The sequence below is a fragment of the Ictalurus punctatus genome, chromosome 4 (genome assembly GCF_001660625.3).
Source record: "Ictalurus punctatus breed USDA103 chromosome 4, Coco_2.0, whole genome shotgun sequence".
NCBI classification, from domain to species: domain Eukaryota; kingdom Metazoa; phylum Chordata; class Actinopteri; order Siluriformes; family Ictaluridae; genus Ictalurus; species Ictalurus punctatus.
The window spans coordinates 1,167,011-1,187,500 of NC_071284.1; the positions used below are offsets into that span (position 1 = coordinate 1,167,011).

At 39.9% G+C, this 20,490-nt stretch overlaps 1 protein-coding gene across 2 annotated transcripts in view; it reads left to right on the plus strand.

Annotated features, from left to right (window-relative positions):
* Positions 1 to 20,490, plus strand: part of luzp2 (leucine zipper protein 2) — a 100,113-nt gene that overhangs the window by 56,816 nt on the left and 22,807 nt on the right. For both annotated transcript variants that reach the window (XM_047152513.2, XM_047152512.2), the window contains exons 2-3: positions 8,529 to 8,640; positions 12,217 to 12,287. In XM_047152513.2, the coding sequence (XP_047008469.2) occupies positions 8,529 to 8,640; positions 12,217 to 12,287 (183 nt within the window). The remainder of the gene's footprint in view (positions 1 to 8,528; positions 8,641 to 12,216; positions 12,288 to 20,490) is intronic.

Consider the following 20,490-nt stretch of genomic DNA (forward strand, 5'->3'; position numbering starts at 1 on the left):
TTCTTGAGCAGCACTTGGAAAATTTGGCAAAAGGTCCAAAGGATAGTATAGTAGAGAGAAAAATCATAGCTTCTGCAGGTCCAGAAAGAAACAAACTCTACTCGATTCAACGAGCCAAGCATCCTCTCAGGCATACGTCTTGAAACTGTAGGGGTCAGTGATACAACGATGGAGTCTACAGGGGGACAAGGGTACGTTTTTTACATGCTACTCATTTGCTTGACATTATGGGGTTACGCAGTGACTCTTGTACAGAGACCGGCTGCTCTTTTTATTTATTTTTTTTTAACATTTTTTTCGGCCTAATTGTTATTCAACGTTTGTTCTAATTCTCAGTGGCCATGTAAAACACTCCCAGATGGTCCTGGTACACATGTAAACAAATATATTCAGACCAAGGACCCCTCTGTGAATTATAAGAGGCTTTGAGTAAAATAGCAGATGATGACACCGAACACCGACCGCAGCTACGGGAGATAGAGTGTGCTCCTTGCTTGAGAAGCTAGAGAGGGTAGTGTGCATGATTAGGATTACAGTTCTTCACTTAAGCACAAGTCTTCATCAAGTGGATTCAGTTCGACTTGGTAAGAGCTGTGGAGTTGTTTAAAGCCAGTTTTAGACTGATTTCAGCAGTCTTTTAACGATTATGATTTGTTACAATTTATTAAATGGTCCCTATAAAAGCTTTACGATGAAATCCTTTAACAATACTGTAGACCTGCAGTTGAAGAAAATAACTAGGTTCTGCTGACACCATCGGCCGCTGATGTTTGACTGTAAGGAGCCGATTTGGTTTGTGTGGAAGAGCGCACTTACACTTACACAATAGCCGCACCTCTCTGTCCAATCCCAGGCAGACAGTTGAGCTATTTTAATGTAGATTCTGTTGACGGACACGAACTTCCATGCTGTGCACTCTCAGTTTCAGAATCGATCATTTCAGCCGAGTCAGCCGAGTCCACGTGAGCGCACGGTAAGAATGTGTATGTGCCTTAATGGTGAAACAAACGTACACAAACGTATCAGATTAATCGCAATGGTTTTAATTTTCCCCGTTAATAGTGAGGCTTAAAAAAGCATTGAAGCAGGAGATGTAAGGAGAATCTGGATCTAAGTGTTTTTGCTGTTTTATCGAATGAGAGCAATCTGCTGGAACACCTTAATGAACACATCCACATTGCTGTGTTTCAGTAAATCGGGTTTAGCTGTCAAAAACATTCTGCAGGGATTTTTCTTTTCTTTTTGTCTTTTCTTTTTTAACTGCAAAAGGTCGTTATTTTGCCTGGCTTGCCCCGTCTGTTCTCATGCTTTCATCTGGACAGCACCAGTCAATACAGGTATCTCTGGCTAATGGAAAGCAATTGATTTTTAATGTTCCCTCCTGTCTCTTCATGCTGGGAATCCATGTGACACAATTACAATGAGAGTCTGTGAATGAATCCATCGCTGCTACCCGAGTTCAGAAGATTGTGACCAAACCGAGTCATATGGAACGTGAACAGTCAGGGTGTTGGATCGGTGTTTGGAGATTTATTTCATTTTTTTTTTTTTTTTTTTAAGACTTCATTCACACAAGATTGAACAAGATCACGCTTTCAAGAAGGTCACCGAAGCGCAAAGCGATATAAGTAATACTTGATAAATATAAATAATAACTTTCTTGTGTGATCGTCATTAACGATCTCATTAATTACGCATTTTTTAAGACGCTAAAACGATGTAGCTACACGGCAATATTAAGGATATCGGATTGGCCACTGAGTTGCGTTGCAAGCTTTTTACAGGCAGCAAATGATATATTATTTATAACATACAAATCAGAACGTGGCTTTTAAAATGTGCACTCTGAGTTCGAAGCTATTAGCGGGTGTACAGTACATGGCGCACTGCATTCGGACAGGCTGAGGTAATTTTTAAATGTATATCGTTTATCATCATTTTCCCACTGATTGATTGCATTGCAACAAATGCATGTGATTTGTGAGGCTTTTAAGCTGTGTGCATTTGTGATCTCACTGCTGCCCGGCAAGAGATTTGTGTTTTTCAATCTTGTATTTATTTCCTGTTCTCCTGCATAGCAAAGACGTTTGCGGTTATTTGGCTATTCCATGATTGCAGTGCCATTTAACCCTTGTGATCCTTACAAATAAACTGACAACGAAGAGCTTAACTTAGCTTAGCCTTTGTCCAGCTGTGGAGGATTTCTCACCACCGCCTTTACCCGTGCATGTCCTATATGACAAGCTGGCGAGTGTTTTAGAAGTTACGCCAAACGTTTTTGCGTAGCAGGGTTAACGGTGATGGAGAGCTGCAGGGTCATCACAAGGAGACGTCTGACACGTGGTAGATAAATGGTATTACTGACTCTAACTGATGGAGACGGTGTATAAAGGCAGAATTCTCCGTCGGTTTGAGCTAGCAACACTCCGGCATCGGAGAGCCCCGAGTTAGTAAAACACTCCTCCAATGAGAAACTCCAGCCATTTAGAGTTAGCAAAAGCTCTGAGCTACTTTAATACGTCTTCCACGTTGACTTTACATGCACATCTGTACATATAATATCAAGGGGACACAAATAGCATCCCAGTGGCACTGTCCGGTGACTCCGAGAGCATCGTGAATAGTTTCTACAACAATAAAAAATGCATGTGCCTTCGAGGCAGGGCAAATCCAATCCCCCATGGCTTCAGGGTGATAATTACATTGTGCATCCATGGCTAACAGGGAAACATGAGAGAGCTGCATGCTCGATAGCAAGAGAAAGTCGATGTGCTGTTCGAGTGCTTGACTGTGCTAGACTAATGCTGCTTTCTTTCACACTGTAACACAAATTCTCCCACGTACATCTGCAAGTACAACTCCTTCCCTCAATGCAGGCATCCAAAACTCCTCGGACGCTTCCCGCTACTCTGACCTAAGTCGATTAAACGTTCTCCCAGACTTATCTGAGCCTCTTTTGCTTTGTGTGCCGAGTTTGCGTTGACACACGGGTTGCCAGATCACATCGCTGTTCTGATGTTTGATGTGGACACGTGTTTGATGATCTGTATCTGCATGGCTTTATGCATTGTGCCGCTGTCACATGATTGGCCGATTGCATGAACGGGTATGCGTGCAGCTGTTCCTATTAAAAATATATAGAAAGTATACAGTGTCATTCCAGACACTGAGGAAATATACTGCCAATATTCAGTGGCAGCAAAAACAGTAAAAAGAAAGGAGATATTTATTGCTGTCATATCTATAGTTTTTCTTCCCCTTTCCCAAAGGTGATCATCGGGTACTGCACCTGCTATAGTTTATCCGATGCACACAGTGCTCGGGGCTGTAACTCAGACTCGAAATGTATGTTTTGTGACCTTTCTCCAACTGGGCAATACAGCTCTCCATATCGTATATTCACCTCTGGTGACAAAACACATCCACATCCTCGGTGGGTAAAACGTAAGCAAGCAAACAATTTATGGGTCCATTTTTGACAGAGCAGCATGCGTAGCTGTGGAAAATGGGAGAAAAAAAATCACATTGTGCACTGAACAGCAGTTGCCTGAATTTTTTCCAACGCGTAATTACACTGAAGCCAGCTTCCAGAAAATAATACATAATTGAGCATTGCACAGAGGATAAAACTGCCTACGATGGAGATAAAAATCCCCACCCACTGAGCTTTAATAGTTGATATTTACTTTTTCTTTTTTTGTTAGATCTATACTCATATGTAAGATAGAAAAAAAACATGAATAAATTAAGATTACGAGAATAAAGTCGTAATATTATGAGAATAAGGCAAAATTATGAGAATGAAGTCGTAGCATTGTGAGATTAAACGCGAAATATTATGAGAATAAGCAAAATTATGAGAAAAAATCCGTAGCATTGTGAGATTAAACGCGTAATATTTTGAGAATAAAGTCGAAATTACACGGCGGTAAAGTTGCTTTCAGATTGGACATCCGCAGATTCAAGCTTCGCTCTTCTATTTCTCAGTAAATAAACACACAAAAAGTTCAAAATGTGTATTAAAAAATATATCCAGGTGTATTTTATTTCTGTCCACACCAGAGCACGGAAATACACGATTTGTCATTTTTGTGTGTTTATTTATTAAATAAACTTTATTTATTAATCCGACTTCACCGCAGTGGTCTAACCGTTAAACTAATCTAAGTTGACTGGCGCAGACCTGCTTGTCCGCTACGTCACTCCAAACACGTTCACGTCAAAATTATGACTTTATTATCAAAAAGTGAAGGCTTTATTCTCATATGACTACGAGTTTATTCTCAGAATTCTGACTTTATTCTCAAAATATCACGACTGTCCTCATCATTTCTATAGTAACAGCTCAATCACAGGGACGTGAACAGCGGACGCGCCACATGACTTTAAAATCTAAACAGTGTGCGTGATCGGTGATACGTGAGATGTTATGTAACGTGTAAGGAAGGAGTCTCCAGTGTTAGCGCTTTGTGACGGTCAGAGCTAACGCTGTGACGTCACGTTTTCCACATCTTCAGCACAGACGAGTTTACGCTACTTGGCGGTTTTTCAGGGAACGACTGTTTATAGCTGCGATTGATGTTCCGTGACATTAAATGTAACTATAAATGGATAAAAAAAAAAAAGTCTCAATAGGACGTTCTGTCGTGTTTTATACTTTCGGGTTAAAATAGCGTGTGCATTTAAACCTACACCACTGTAAACACTAACTAAACTAAACCTGGTGGACTGACCATGCCACGGAATAATGTAACTGACATTCGTGGTTCTATCACAATCCTTTCATAGGAAAGCTTACACCTATAGCGTCTTTATTATTAAATAACACATTTCTGAGAATGAGCTGTGACACATTTTGTTTACGTCTGAGGAACGACCGTATGTAAGCGAGCTGCCAATTCTCTGCTGGAAACCCCATCGGTCCTGATGATCCATGAGCTCGATATAAACACGACCGCATGCTGCTCTGCGCATAATATACAGCTGTGAGAGCCAGGAGCAGACATGACACAGCCCACATCAGGAGAACATTATTTTATGCATATATATATATATATATTGAGAAATGTCGCAATTTACATCAAGCGTATTACACCTTTTTCTCTGTTTTTTTGCTTCGTCGCTTTATCCTTCATCCCTGTAGATATGACATGCACTAGTTACATCCGTAACTAGTTCCTTAGTTCTTTTGTTTGTGTTCTGTCATTTTCTTCTGGTCGGCCTGAGGTGGGCGGGGCTATATCATACGACGAAGGTGATGTGTGATATAATCAGAATTAAAAACTGAAGTGACTTCCTTACTCACGTCCTCACTCAGCCTCCTGATAGAAAAAGCACTTAGAAACGAATATGCATAGAATTGCGTCATTTAAAAAAAAAAGATATGTTTTATTTTATTTTTAACCCTGAGCGTTTAAAGAAAACCTACTCAGTCACTGGCTTTTTTTAAAAATTATTTTTACAGTCTTCCACTTTTCCACGCTGAACATCAATTTCTCTTGAAGTTAATAAGACAAAAAAATGCAGCATGTCATGCTAGCAAGAACTGACGAAGAAGCGTAAAGTCCTAAATTTACAGCTGTACCTCTGACACTGGAGACTCCTTCCATACATGTCCCATGAACACGTTTCTTCTTACGGGAAACTTCACCCTCTCAACAAATGAACGTTTTAAAGAAATCTGCTTTAGAAACAATAACGACGTTAGCGCGAGTACTGAACAAACAGAAATGAGAATTTGACAGCGCTGTGATATAATAGTGTTATAAAATACTGGCAGGATATGCTAACAAGCGTGACTTCCTGACACGGCAGCTCTTATTAAACCACATTTCTCGTCTTTGCCGTGACATGAGAGATCACAGCACTGTTAAACACAGGCAGCGCTTTAAACCCGTGACCCGTGACACGACGTCACCTCTAACGTCTACCATCTATTGAGTCGTTTTCACAATCAGGGCCGTGCCACGGATCGACCCCGTCGTTCGGATAATGCCGGACACGCGTCCTTGTTCAGGGAGCAAAATCAGTTCCTATTAATATTTGGTGCTGTTTATTGGCAGGAAGTAGAAATATGTAGCAGCGCTATGAATTAAACATACGCTACTTATGCATGCTGATTAAGTAAAATTCTTACAAATATGCCTCATTAATTACTGACCCTTTATGTGTCTTTGATGTCCTGTACATAATTGATACTTTGAGACTACAAAGAGAAAATTGTATTGCATATGAATCAGTCTTCCATCTTTGATCCGATCCATACACTCATTATATCACTACACATTCTATCATTCATATATATATATATATATATATATATATATATATATATATATATATATATATATATATATATATATATATATATTTAAAACAGTATGTAAAATGCTTTGTTTAAAGCAGTAAAATACTTCAAATGTGGTTTCTAGTTTAATATTATTTACAGGACTACAGTGTGTACCGCATTAAAGGATCTTATTACTGTAATAACATGGTAATAAAGTTGTAATATACAGTAGCCTTCGCTTAGATGAACTTTTACTATAGGACTAGGTGCTAAAATTTTCAATCATTTCTTTATAATTAAAAAGACAGCTACGTAATGTTAGTCTATCCAGGCTGATCGTATTCACTAGCTAAGCTGATATGTTTTTAAATACGTTATCCGTATAGTGCACAAGCTCCCTGGTTGGATATTTATTTATTTATTTATTCATTCATTCATTCATTCATTTATTTATTTATTACAGGTTGTGTACCCGTCTTATTTTTCTTATTTTATCAGTTTCTTATTGATTTTATTGTGTGTGTGTGTGTGTGTGTGTGTGTGTGTGTGTGTGTGTGTGTGTGTGTGTGTGAAAATGTATTTAGTGTATAGTTTATAAGTTTTATACACCAAATTATAGGTGCAAAAATAAGTATGTTTCATACGCGAGGCGATTCAAAGCGCTTCACAGATAAAATGAAATACACAGAAAATGAAAATGCAAGTCAAGTCTGAACCCGTGTTCAAATTCAACAGAAAAGAAATTAAACGCTGAAGCGCTGAAAAAGTAGAGCAAAGGACGAAGAGGAATAATAAAAGAAATAAAATACGGGGGAAAATATAAACATATACATAGAAATAAAGGGATTAACTGGAACAGCAGTACAGCTGTAAAATTGTAGTGTCGATGTTTTTACAGTAGTTTACAATCACTGTCATCCTGTAAAAAATGTTATTGCACTTATACTATATATCTTATATATCTTACTGTACAGTAACCTATTATTGTACATTGAGATGATAATATTTAACAGCAGTGTGCACTCGCTGGATTTCTGGATGCTTTCTTTCCTTCTGTCTTTCTTTCTGTCTTTCTTTCTTTCTTTCTTTCTTTCTTTCTTTCTTTCTTTCTTTCTTTCTTTCCAGCCTGTGTGTTTGCCTTCTGTGTGAATAAATATCATGCGTAAAGGAATTTTTTTTCTCATTTCATTAAAAGTAAACTTTCACATCATATCTCAGGAGTCTGATTTTTTTCCCCCCCTGTTTGGTCGTGGAAATGAAATGCAGAAACAGCAGCTAACATCTGCGTTCTCTCTGTGGTGTGTGAGACAGACGGCAGGTTTTAATCGCACGTTTATTTCTCCAAAAGGAGAATCCATCTACTCTAAAAGTTTTAAAACTCATAAAAGTCATTGTGATGACGTTTCATTTCCCGCAGCTGTAAATCACGGGTTTATATTAACGCGCTCGTCCTCATCCGTTACCGTTTCTATAGTAACGGCTCGTTCACAGGGACTTGTATCAGAGGGCGGCGGATGCTTGATATGGCGAATCGTTGATATGGTAAAGTTTTCTCTCACGTTTATGGAAGGAGTCTCTAGTGTCAGCTGTCCTAAACTGTGTACACTTCACTGATATATTTTATTACCTATATTTATTATTTGTATGTTATTACGTACAATTTTGGTCATCAGCATTAAGCATTTTAGACTTGAATGTTAACAATTCAGAAATTTGAGTTGTAATATTTTGTCTATGATATTCCTACACGTGGATAATCTATTTCGTTTATAAAATATATAATCCACATGTCGTGCGAATTTAATGATAAAACACATAGAGCAATAATTAAATTTGAAATCATTTAAATTACAATTCACTTAAAAAAAATAATAATTATATACTTTATTATAAAAAGAATAATTGTATGCATGAAAGGGTGGTTATTTATATTATTCTTTATATTATATACTATTATATTACATTGTATTATGTATAATTTACTATTATTTACATATATATCACATATTGTATATAAGAATGTGTTTAATTTGTTAATTATGTGTTTATTTTATATATGTATAAAATAAACACATAATATTTAAAAAATATATAAAATATAAAATTTTATTTTATATATGCCATTTGATTTTCTCTCTACATGATGCGCAAAAGTTTCTACACCCTGACAGAGTACAGTGAGGCCACACACACACACGTGAAAAAGTAAAAATGTTTCTGCTTTTCTTTTTCTCTGTAGCTATGAAGTGCTGGAGAAGAAGCTGAAAGAGGCCTTCACAGAGAGAACGGGGATTTTACGACAGCTCTCCAAAACGTCGAAGGAGCTGGACAGCATAAAGGGCAACCTGCAGGTGAGAGCAAACGTCACGCTGGCTCGTATCAAAGCTACGTAGAAACGAGTGTAGATGGAATTCAAATCAAAATTTACGAATCAGCTTCAGCTGCATAGACACAAGCTCCGCCCACTCACCCTTTTGTTACATCTCGTATGCATATAACACGCCCCGATTCACCCTCACGGACATTCATATAACACGCACCCTATCATTCAGGTGTTCGAATTTATGCGAGAGTGAGACTACAGTATAAAAGGAGAGAATTCAGCAGTTTTCTGATCTCACAGTAACTCTGGATGTTCTTTCTGTTTCGTCATGTGCAGCAGTTAAAGACCTTGGAGTGATTATTGACTCCAGTCTTTCATCTGATGCTCATGTACATAATATTACTAGGATAGTCTTCTTTCATCTCAGAAATATTTCTAAGGTAAGAAACATATTGTCACTACATGATGCAGAAATATTAGTTCATGCATTCGTCACCTCTAGACTAGATTACTGTAATGCCTTACTGTCTGGATGTTCCAGTAGGAGCATAAACAAACTCCAGTTAGTCCAGAATGCAGCTGCTAGAGTCCTAACTAGAACCAGAAGATACGACACATCACCCCGATATTATCCACACTGCATTGACTCCCAGTGAAATCTCACACTGATTATAAAATACTATTATTGACCTATAAAGCACTAAACGCTCTCGCGCCACAGTACCTGAGCGAACTTTTGGTCTTTTAAGATCTGCCACCTGCTTCCATCAAAAGGTGCAGGATATTTGTTGGTACCTGGAATAGTGAAGGCTAAAGCAGGGGGGAGAGCTTTCTCTTATAGAGCCCCACAGTTATGGAACAGTCTTCCAATTAGTGTTCGGGACTCAGACACAGTCTCAGTGTTTAAGTCCAGGCTGAAGACATATTTATTTACTCAAGCTTTTTGTGAATAGTTTTTTTTTTTTTTCAAGAATTGATATAGATCTATACCTAGACAGTTGAGAGGGGTCGAGGTCAGGTTTTTAAATGAGGGGTTTATAATAATAACTGCTAGTTTAAATGATTTATGTACACAGCCAGTGCTAAGGGAAGAAGTGATTATTTTCAGAAGGGGCGTGATTACTTCTGGAATAATCTGTTTGAAGAAACATGTAGGGAAGGGATCTACAGTTCTCCCTCCGTACTGTTTGAAACGCTACCAATTTAGTCTGACGCCATTTTCCTTCTACCTGTCGAGTGGTCTGTTTTAAGGTGTGTGTGTGTGATGGTTATACCCGGGTGCTAGCTTTTTCTCGCTAATCATTTTTTCTTATTATAAGTGGAGCTAGCTTATCTAGCGTGTAGCGGAACGTTGAGTCTAAGCATTCGGTCGTCTGATCGAGTTCTTTGAGACGAGACGGTGATCCGATCATAGTTGATAACTCGGGGAAGGTTATTGGTAAAACTCGGTGCAGTAGCTGACGTGAATGTACCTTTGACGTGGCAGCGTGGCGAGGTGCAATTATTGTGATTAAGACACGTTTTAAACGAGATGTGTGATCTGAGAGAGCTGTGGAAATGCGACTATGTTGTCTATATTTAATCCGTATGTTAGTATCAGCTTAGTAGCAATTAAAGACTCCAGCAGTAAAAGCTTTATCTAGAGAAACAACCGGCTTCGAGATAAAACTGGCGAATTCACACAGGAGTTTTGTTTGTCTGGGGTCGGTAAATACGAATGAACAGAATCATCGGAGTGGAGTAGAGTTATTTCTCTGTGGCTGCGTATGTCATGTCAGTATAAAGAAACGTCTTGAGTTCACGACTAGGTTTTTTGTGTGACACCTCGATTATTATAATAAAATAACTGCAACACCTCTTCCTCCACCAGGCTGTGAATATGAAAATTAGAATAAGAAAGAAATCGAGGCTAAAAAATTAAAGGACATTTGACGTGTAAAGAGGCAGCTTTGGAAATGAATAAATGCGATTCGTTTGGAAGCGAGTACGTTCGTCTGGTGCTCGTTTGCTGACGTGACCTCGTTGCTCCTCGTCATTTCGTTCCCATAATGGATAAATGTTAATGGAGGCGAACGGTGATTCACGCGCTTTTTTCTTTGGAATTCAGTTTTAATTGGCAGAGCATTCGGAAGTGGTAAAAGGGTTTGGCATGGCACTTCAGCCATGTTTGCCGATGTCTAGTCAGAGCTTCTGTTCGTGTTACAGCATGAAGCTTCGGTTCTTTCTCCTGAGTCACCGAATCTCTCGGGAATCTTCGTCGGGCTTGAGAAGCCTCGAGTGTGTTTAGTGTGTTTTTTCTGGGACCTCTGCCAAAGTGCTATATAATTCTGCGGCGGTGTGAGATGGTGAGATCTCCGTCCTGCTGGATCTGCTGTAAAACGACGAGGATCAACCGTAACCTTTTAATTCGGATAGATTATGCACACGTGACCTTTCTCTAGCTGCTTCCGTGTCCTTCCTGTTTATTTTTTATGATGAGATCGAGCCCGAGTCTGGCTTATTATCATTAAACCTTGCCTGATGGGGCCTGTAACACCGGCACGGTGGAGCTGTGGACTGAGCTCTGATTGCTCGGATTCCTTTCGCCTCAGCTTCCCTTTAAGACACGATGAAATGACACGTCCGTCTCGATCCGGATCCCGAGCGAGGACTCCGCTGATGTTACTGTTCAAAACGAGACGATTTTTTTTCCCATCGTGGACCGTATCTCACTCATGATGGAGCTGTTTCGATAAAATCGTACGGTTCCTCTTTCCCAAAATGCCGAGTTCTGGACTGTGATCGGGTCAGGAGGTGTTGATGAGTTTTCTATAACAGCGGCTCTGACAGTAGCGCAGGTTTATATGAACGCTCTCGTTCTGATACGTTATCGTTTCTATAGCGACGGCTCGTTCACAGGGACGTGTACAGCGGACGCTCCGTCGGTAATAAATTTAAACCTGGATTTAAAAATGTGTGATCTTTGATGTGTAAGGAGAAATGTGTTTATCTAACGTTTATGGAAGGAGTCTCCAGTGTCAGCGCGAGAAACAAAGCTGAAACTTTAAAGGTTTCCAACATGCTAATAATTGTTGCACATCTATACTTCACAAATATATATATATATATGTACGTGGTGTGTTTGTAAATGATTGATATCATCATATTGAGTGTTTTTGTGAATTTTTTTAAACAAAAGTTCAAAAAGTTAAACAATAAAGACAATTTTTCACAGCCTTCTTTGCTCTTATTTACCCAGGGTGCAAAATATCAGCGGAGGCCGCTGTATATCAACCACAGAACACAATAATCGGTCACTTTCATTAAAAGTGTGGCAGTACAAAAGATTTGTAATTTCATTTGTAATTAAATTAAATCTGCACAACAGTTTTGGTTATTGCGCGCGGTCTTTAATTCCTCCGTTCAGTTTCCGCCGAGTCTAATTATTAATTTAATGAACTTTCCCTCATTTCATTACAGATGACGCAGAACACGACATTATAACAAAGGAGATGATTACACTAGAAATCAGTCATATTTCTCTCCATCAACAGCAGCAAATAACAAACAAAAGACACACATTCAGTCAGAAAAATATAATAAAAATCTTTTCTTCTGATTTCAGTCAATGAAGAATGATGACTCAGTGCCCAAAAAGGACGTACAGAGGATTCTGGAGCTGAGTCACAAACAAAGGTATGAAAATAATGATATCTATTTATAATAATTGTACAGCAGTTATATAATAATGAGCATTACACCACAGCGCTGTTGGATTCTGGACTGTGATTGGTCAGAAGGTGTTCTATAACAGCGGCTCTGACAGTAGCGCAGGTTCATCTTAACGCGCTCGTTCTAATACGTTATGTTTCTAGTGGACATTTATGGAAGGAGTCTCCACTGCCAGCACTTCACACGACATGACAAGCTGTGTTATTTTAACTGATCGACTCCGAGAGAGAGGGAAAAAAGAGAAGCCGGTGAGGGAATGACTATAGCTGCGATGACATACAACCCCGATTCCAAAAAAGTTGGGACGCTGTGTAAACTGTAAATAAAAACAGAACGCAGGGACTTGCAAATCGCATAAACCCGTATGTTATTCGCAATACAACGTAGAAAACGTATCAAATGTTTAAACTGAGGAAATGTGCAGTTTTCAGGGAAGAGAATAAGGGCGTTTTAAATCCGATGCCGCAAAACGTCGCTAAAAAGTTGGGACGGGGCAACGAAAGGCTGGATGAGTAAGACACAGCTGGAGGTTAATAGGCAGCAGGTCAGTCGGATGATTAGGTATAAAAAGAGGATCTCAGAGAGGCGGAGTCTCTCTATTGTGAATAACATACGGGTTTATGAGATTTGCAAAGCTTTGCATTCTGTTCTCATTTACATTTTACACAGCGTCCCAACTTTTTTTGGAACTGGGGTTGTAAGTGAGAACAGGAACTAACAGGATTCGTGGAACTTTAAGTGTAACTATAAACAGATAAATAAGAGTATGGTCATTCTTTAAATGATTAGAAAAAAAAATGGTAACGGTTGGAAATTGCTGTGGCATAGGATGAATAAAACAACAGTACTTCTGCTTCATCACACCATCACATCGTGAATTCTTTTACTACAGAAACACAACGGCGTTTGGTGAGGATTATTTACTTTGAACGAAGTGATTATGTTTTAATTGCCGCTTGCATGGAGCCACACTGAGAAATTGATGGTATGCATTGCTCAGCGTTGAGCCCAAGACTACGGAGAGACTGGAGAAGCTACATGCTATACATCACAGCAGATAGCCCTCTGGTTTGTGCTAAACAACTCACAGAGCTGAGCTTTCCCCAAAGGATTCAGATTTATAATGGTCTGTATTTTTACTCCATAGACAGTAAGGAATATAACACAAGCTTAAAAACCTGACCTCTGAGAGTCGTGCTTTTATTTATATCGGCTCCGATCGATGCTAGCAACCAAACACTGTCTGCTGTTAGCTTACGCTAGCTTCACATCGACTTACGATTGCTTTCATGGACAAAAATCGCACGGTGTTCGGAATACTTGGGTCGTGAGTTGAGATCGGTGGTCTTGGTGCTCACAGAGCCGACAACACGGTTCTATCAGTGTGAAGTCTCAGAGTGCGAGCGACTGCTGCAACGCTCGCCAACAAAAACCCACCAATGGGAGGACGGCGCGTGGTGACAGCATTCTCACAGGACAGAAAAATCTCCTTATTACCTCAAGGTCAGTCTGAAGAACGTGTGTGTTCATGTGAGCTCGTTTTCTGCACAAGCCGATTTCCGGATCACGCTGATTGAGTAGAACGTAAGAAAGTAATTACCTTTAATCCCAGATCTATCGTTAGAGGATCTTTATCGTAGAAGCTGATACGGAGAACACGCGCGATCGCACAGTCTGCTTAATCCAGCCCCAATTTGGATCAGGAAATTTGGAGGAAAAAAAGGTGCGTACGGATCTACGGCGCACGCAGAACTCGAATTGTGACTTGTTGCTGGATTAAAATGGGACTCGTACGAATATAACATCGGAACAATTAGTGGTCTCGTTACGTAGCGAGTATCACGCAGCTAGCATGCTGAGAGTTTCAGCCGCGGCAGCGTTGAGATTATAAACATTCTTTCACGGCTTTCACGTCTTTTTTCGATATCAAGCTAAGGAGCTCATCTGTTAAGGAGCTCGTCTGCTCTTTATTTTATTCATTTCCTGTATTTACGCCCACGCTCCCATTTTAATTGGCTGCACACTCTCTGACTATAAACAGAGTTGCTTGGAGAAAATCAAACAAGTTTGATGCTCTGACTATCTGACTCCTCTAAAATTCGATTGAGAGGCAGGAAATCAGAGCCGGTGCCCTTTGCACATGTATTGATTTTGTTTACTCTGACTCCCACAGATATCTGCAGTCTAGCACAGACTGAGCCGGACTATAAATCAGGGCAAAATCATCAGACCTGCTTAGCGTAAAGCGGGCATTAGCATGTGCATGTGTAAATGGACATATCTTTAATCTGTGTAGTCATTTTTGGTCTTTCTATTTCCATATCAGTAACAGAAATAAAAGATAAGAACTCTATGTAAAACATGTGAATTCTTGTTATCAGTAGTAGCAGATAGAACATTTCACAACGACGTGTTTCCTTCTTGCCTACGACTCTGAGCTAGCTTTAGATATCAATCTGGAACCGTATTCTAAACCGATTATAGAGACAGTGAATATAACTAGGCTTGTTCTCCGACAAATATATCATATGACGTACTCACAGATATCGGGGATGACTGATATAGAAATCATTTATCCTGATATTATTTAGCATAATTTTTTTTTACATCTGAATCGGACTTTAACCTGAATCGATTTTGTCATTTTGTCATTATTCATTTGTTACTTATGGAGTAAAAGGCTGTGTGTCATGCTGTGGTATTAAAATAATTGGCGCTGAAGTGGCGTGATGAAGCGGCGTTACTGTTACCACCCAGAAGTCGATTGTTTTCCTGTTACAGTTCATCCCCGGGTGTTTTATTCCTCTTGTCTCACAGCAATTCGCCAGCAATTCCGATTCTGAATCATCGAAGAACGACACGTCATACCTTCTTCAGTTTATCGTTATATTTAATGTTGTGGAATGTCAGCGAGTCAAGTTAGTTCCTGTGCTCACTTACGTTAGAGCAGCTCCAGTGGTGCTTGAAAGTTTATGAACCCTTTGGAATTTTCTATATATTTGCATAAATATGATTTCCCCACGAGTATTAAAAAGAGATAAAGAGAACCCAATTAAACAAATGAGACAAAAATATTATACCCGGTCATTTATTTATTGAGGAAAATGATCAAATGTGACATATCTGTGAGTGAGTGAGTGGCAAAAGTATGTGAACGTCTAGGATTAGCAGTTTAATTTGAAGGTGAGATTAGAGTCAGGTGTTTTCAGTCAATGGGATGATGACCATGAGTGAGCGAATGAGTGAGCGTCCTGTTTTATTTAAAGGACAGGGATCTATCAGAGTCTGATCTTCACGACACGTGTTTGTGGAAGTGGATCACGGCACGAACGAAGGAGATTTCCGAGGACCTCAGATAAAGAGTCGGTGAAGCTCATCAGGCTGGAAAAGGTCACAAAAGCATCACTAAAGAGTTTGGACTCCACCCACCGATTTCTAAAGGAAAATGTCAGGACATCTGTCCAACTGAACCTCAAGAGGAAGTGGGTCATGCGGCTTTGGAACGGCCGACTCAAAGTCCTGAATTTAATCCAGTAGAGACGTTGTGGGAGAACCTGAAGCAGCAGTTCGTGTGAGGAAACCCACCAACATCCCAGAGTTGAAGCTGTTCTGTACTGAGGAACGGGATAAAACTCCTCCGAGCCGACGTGCGGGACCGATCAACACTTACCCCAAACGTTTATCTGCGGTTATTACTGCACAAGGAGTCACACAACATACTGACAGCAGAGGTGCACATACTTTTACCCCTCTCAGATATGTAACATTTGATCATTTTCCTCAATAAATAAATGACCGAGTATAACATTTTGTCTCATTTGTTTAATTGGGTTCTCTTGATCTACTTTGAGGACTTCTGATGATGTTTTGGATCATATTTCTGCAGAAATGTAGAAACATTTCTCAATCATTAGTCCCGTACACGTCCCTGTGAACGAACCGTTGCCATAGAAACGATAACGTATTAAAACGAGCGCGTTAATATAAACCTGCGTTTTGCAGCCGCGCTACCGTCAGAGCCGCTCTCATAGAAAACGCATCAAGAAAGGAATCTGAATAAATGTCTCTAATACCTACTGAAGGCTTTTGCTGTGAGCAAACTGTTTCTGGTCTTCAGAACTGATTTGAGATGTCGGGTGTGTTAGCAACTTAACCTCCATTTCACAGAAGCTTGACCTAGATAGCAACAGATCGAGGGCAGGACTCAGTTCTCTTGACATTATACAGATGGTGAAATATCAGGTGTTTGGTGAAATGTCAGCGTGTGGAGTATGACAAAAATCGAGGCGTTATTAAAGATGCCGTCCTTTGGATTTGAAATTCCTGAACAGCATGTTAAAGGGCAATGACGATATACTCTATAATATAATCTAAAGCTCGGTGGAATTCAACACAAAGCAGCTTCCATTTTGTGGCTCGACAATGCAGGCTGTGTGATGCGTAAACGCTGGCTGGGTGAGTCCCCGGGTGCACATTTATTACTTTTGGCGTGTTATTAGAGGAAGAGAGACAGAAAGGAGGATGTTTGTGCTCTGGTATTTGTACTCATGCTCTGAAGGCCAGTGGTTCTGGTTTTGTCTGCTGATTCTGGGAAGATAAACAGACAAAATATACAATTATTCCCAGCTGGTGGGCTTTCAACCTGGCACTTATCCAACTTCCTGGTATCTACAGGCGTCTTGTATTCATCCCCAGACAAGCTGCCATACAAGACGGATAATTGCTCTGATCGCTCTCCAGTCATGCATGCTTTTTATTAATCGTGTTTGAATAAATGAAGATTCTTTGAGCCAGGTCGGTCCAACCACCCATTCCTTTTTACTGTATTTACATTCCCGGTCTGTCTTAGTGTTTGAAGGAGAAACCAAGAAACCTCTACATCCATCATCAGGGCTGTGTAGCCTACGGTATAACGGGAACACTGGGCGATGCCAGAAGGTTACCTGGACTGGATACGAGTCATTTTCTTGAACATTTTTAGAAAGGAAATAACAATAAGAGAACCATTCAGTGGACCGAACCAGGGACAGTGGAGCTGTAAAGCAGCGATGCGACCCGCTGCAAATAAAATGTTGTTCTACCCCGGTCCGAATGGAGGATACAGCACAATGACAACGAGTCCAGGCTTTTCGTAGTCAGAGCAAATGTGCCCGATTTAGCAGCAGTCGATATTCACTTGCCATTCTGTCTACATTTCATTTAGTCATAAAAGTTACAACACGCCTAAAGCCCAGACAGGCCGGGCTGATTCATTATTCATTATTCATTTTTATTTCACTAAGGTCAGACTGGGTTCTACCAAAATTTCGTGCCAGATAATGCTTTGTTTTTCTACACTCAAACACCGATGCGTTAAGAAATGAAAGTGTTAACCAGAAGCTACATCATAATGCTAGAATGATCAATTACCATAGTACATTTAAAAATAAAAATGTAGTTACATCAGTTCATCCATATCAGTTCGCTGATCATGAATATGCAAATCATTTCACATTAAACACCTTAAAGTAAAATCTCATTAAGCAATCACTCTTCATTCAATTCCTCTGAGGTTTTTGTTGAATTCCGGATTGTGATTGGTCAGAAGGTTGATTCGTTTTCTAGAACAGCAGCTCTGAAGGTAGTGTAGTGGTAGTGGTAGTGCACTGATTCTAATACGTTATTGTTTCTATAGCAACGTCACACGGACTTGTACGTACGGCGGATGTTCCACGTTCACTTTATTAAAAATGTGTGTAATCTATGATGTGTAAGGAGGCGGTTCTTCACCATTTATTGAAGGAGTCTCCAGTGTCGGAGGTAAAGTCGTAACTTTAAGCGTTCTGACGTCTACGGGACAGAAGAATTTACGTGACAAGCCGTGCGTTGTTTTATTTATTTATTTATTTTTGTCTTATTGACTCCACAAGACAGAGAGAAAAAGAGAGGCTGCTGAGGGAACGACTGTTTATAGCTGCTCGACCTAAAGGCATTTTCTGGTGTCGAGCATCTCTTATTTCCATTTTGTATCCCCACGAAACCGTCACCGCGTGCAATCTCCGAGTCGCTGTTGTAGAAAGTGACACGTTTGTAACAGGTTTCGGTGATGATCTTCTGCCCTACACAATAACTGTGAAAATGTTCCAACACAGGAGCAGCTGTGCCTTTTTCCAATACAATTTGAATTCTGTGCTGCTGATCGGTTTGCTTACATATGCAACCACACACACACACACACACACACACACACACACACACACACACACGCACACTTTACCTGGGCCATAGTGAAAATTCCAGCACTAAGGAATCCACTCAAAGCAAGCACGCAATTCAATTTGATTCAATTTAAAATTTAATCTGATTATCTGTAATGTTCCCGAAGGCCAATTCATGTAGCAGACATAAACACGCTGTACGTACGATCTTTAACTTGAACTGTAATCTTTCAGGAGAGAGGTTCTCAACAAGTCACTGTAAATCAAGGGCTGGTAATAGAAGACTAATAGCTACGGGCGCTTCTGCAGTTACGGCGAGAGACGTCATGGAGTCTCCGGTTGCAAGACATGGAAGGATTTTCAAGGATATTCGTTTTCTTTCCCCTTTTGGTCACAATAAGACATCAAGAAGCAAAAATAATTTTTGAACATGTGTTTTTTTTTAAATGCTGGATAATCTTTAAGGAACTGTTTTGCATGACTATAAATGCAAAGAAACCTGCATTGTTGTGAAACATTTATTGGAGCTTAAATTGTATGATTATAAATGATGGATCCAAGATGGCGGCACGCCAGGTTCACGCAGCGGCCTCTCCGGATCCAAAATGGTGCTTGTGTAGAAATGTGTAGGTCTTATTCCAGTGGTAAGCTGAATGTTTGGTGTATCTGGTCAGGTTTGGGACCAGTGGGTACGCTGAATATTTGGTGTAGCTGGTCAGGTTTTGGACCAGTGGTAAGCTGAATGTTTGGTGTATCTGGTCAGGTTTTGGACCAGTGGATAAGCTGAATGTTTGGTGTATCTGGTCAGGTTTTGGACCAGTGGTAAGCTGAATGTTTGGTGTATCTGGTCAGGTTTTGGACCAGTGGTAAGCTGAATGTTTGGTGTATCTGGTCAGGTTTTGGACCAGTGGTAAGCTGAATATTTGGTGTATCTGGTCAGGTTTTGGACCAGTGGTAAGCTGAATGTTTGGTGTATCTGGTCAGGTTTTTTTGGACCAGTGGGTAAGCTGAATATTTGGTGTAGCTGGTCAGGTTTTGGACCAGTGGTAAGCTGAATGTTTGGTGTATCTGGTCAGGTTTTGGACCAGTGGATAAGCTGAATGTTTGGTGTATCTGGTCAGGTTTTGGACCAGTGGTAAGCTGAATGTTTGGTGTATCTGGTCAGGTTTTGGACCAGTGGTAAGCTGAATGTTTGGTGTATCTGGTCAGGTTTTGGACCAGTGGGTAAGCTGAATATTTGGTGTATCTGGTCAGGTTTTGGACCAGTGGGTAAGCCAGTAAGACCAAGTAACACTGAGCCTCAGGTGTTTTAAGTGCAAGGAGCAGATTGGGAAAATAAATAAATGAATTAATTTGGTATTTTTTTCCTTTCAAGATATTAAGCCAAATGGGAACACTGACATTTTACCGAGCAGTGCCACATCAAGGAAGATTGCCTCTTAACAAGCTGGGGGAATAATTTGCCCTGAACTGATACCAAGTATGATCAAATAACATCCTGCCAATGGTCTCCACTAATAATGTTTGGATGTCTGAACAGGATGAAGGACACTGTTTCTGTAAACTGCACTTCACAGTCTACTTGTGCAATTCTTGCTAGAAATTGTAAAGTATATTGAGACATTACTATTACTACATACCTAAGAATATATATATATATATTAGACGTATAATATATAGTACACTATCTACTTGACTATTTAGTCCCTTAGGTATGTAGTAATAGTAATGTCTCAAATTGAAAGCTAACGTCTTGCATTAAACAGAAATGACAAATTACTGTGTGGTACCTCACATCATTAACCCTCCACCCCGGCCATGCCCTCTGGAGATTGTTACCACCAGGACGAAAACAATACTGAAGACAAGGTGCCAGTAGAAAAAGCAAGGAAAGATCTAAGGAATAAAACAGTGTGTGTGTTGCTGTTATACATAACACGTTGCACTTTTTATCCATTTATAGTTACGGT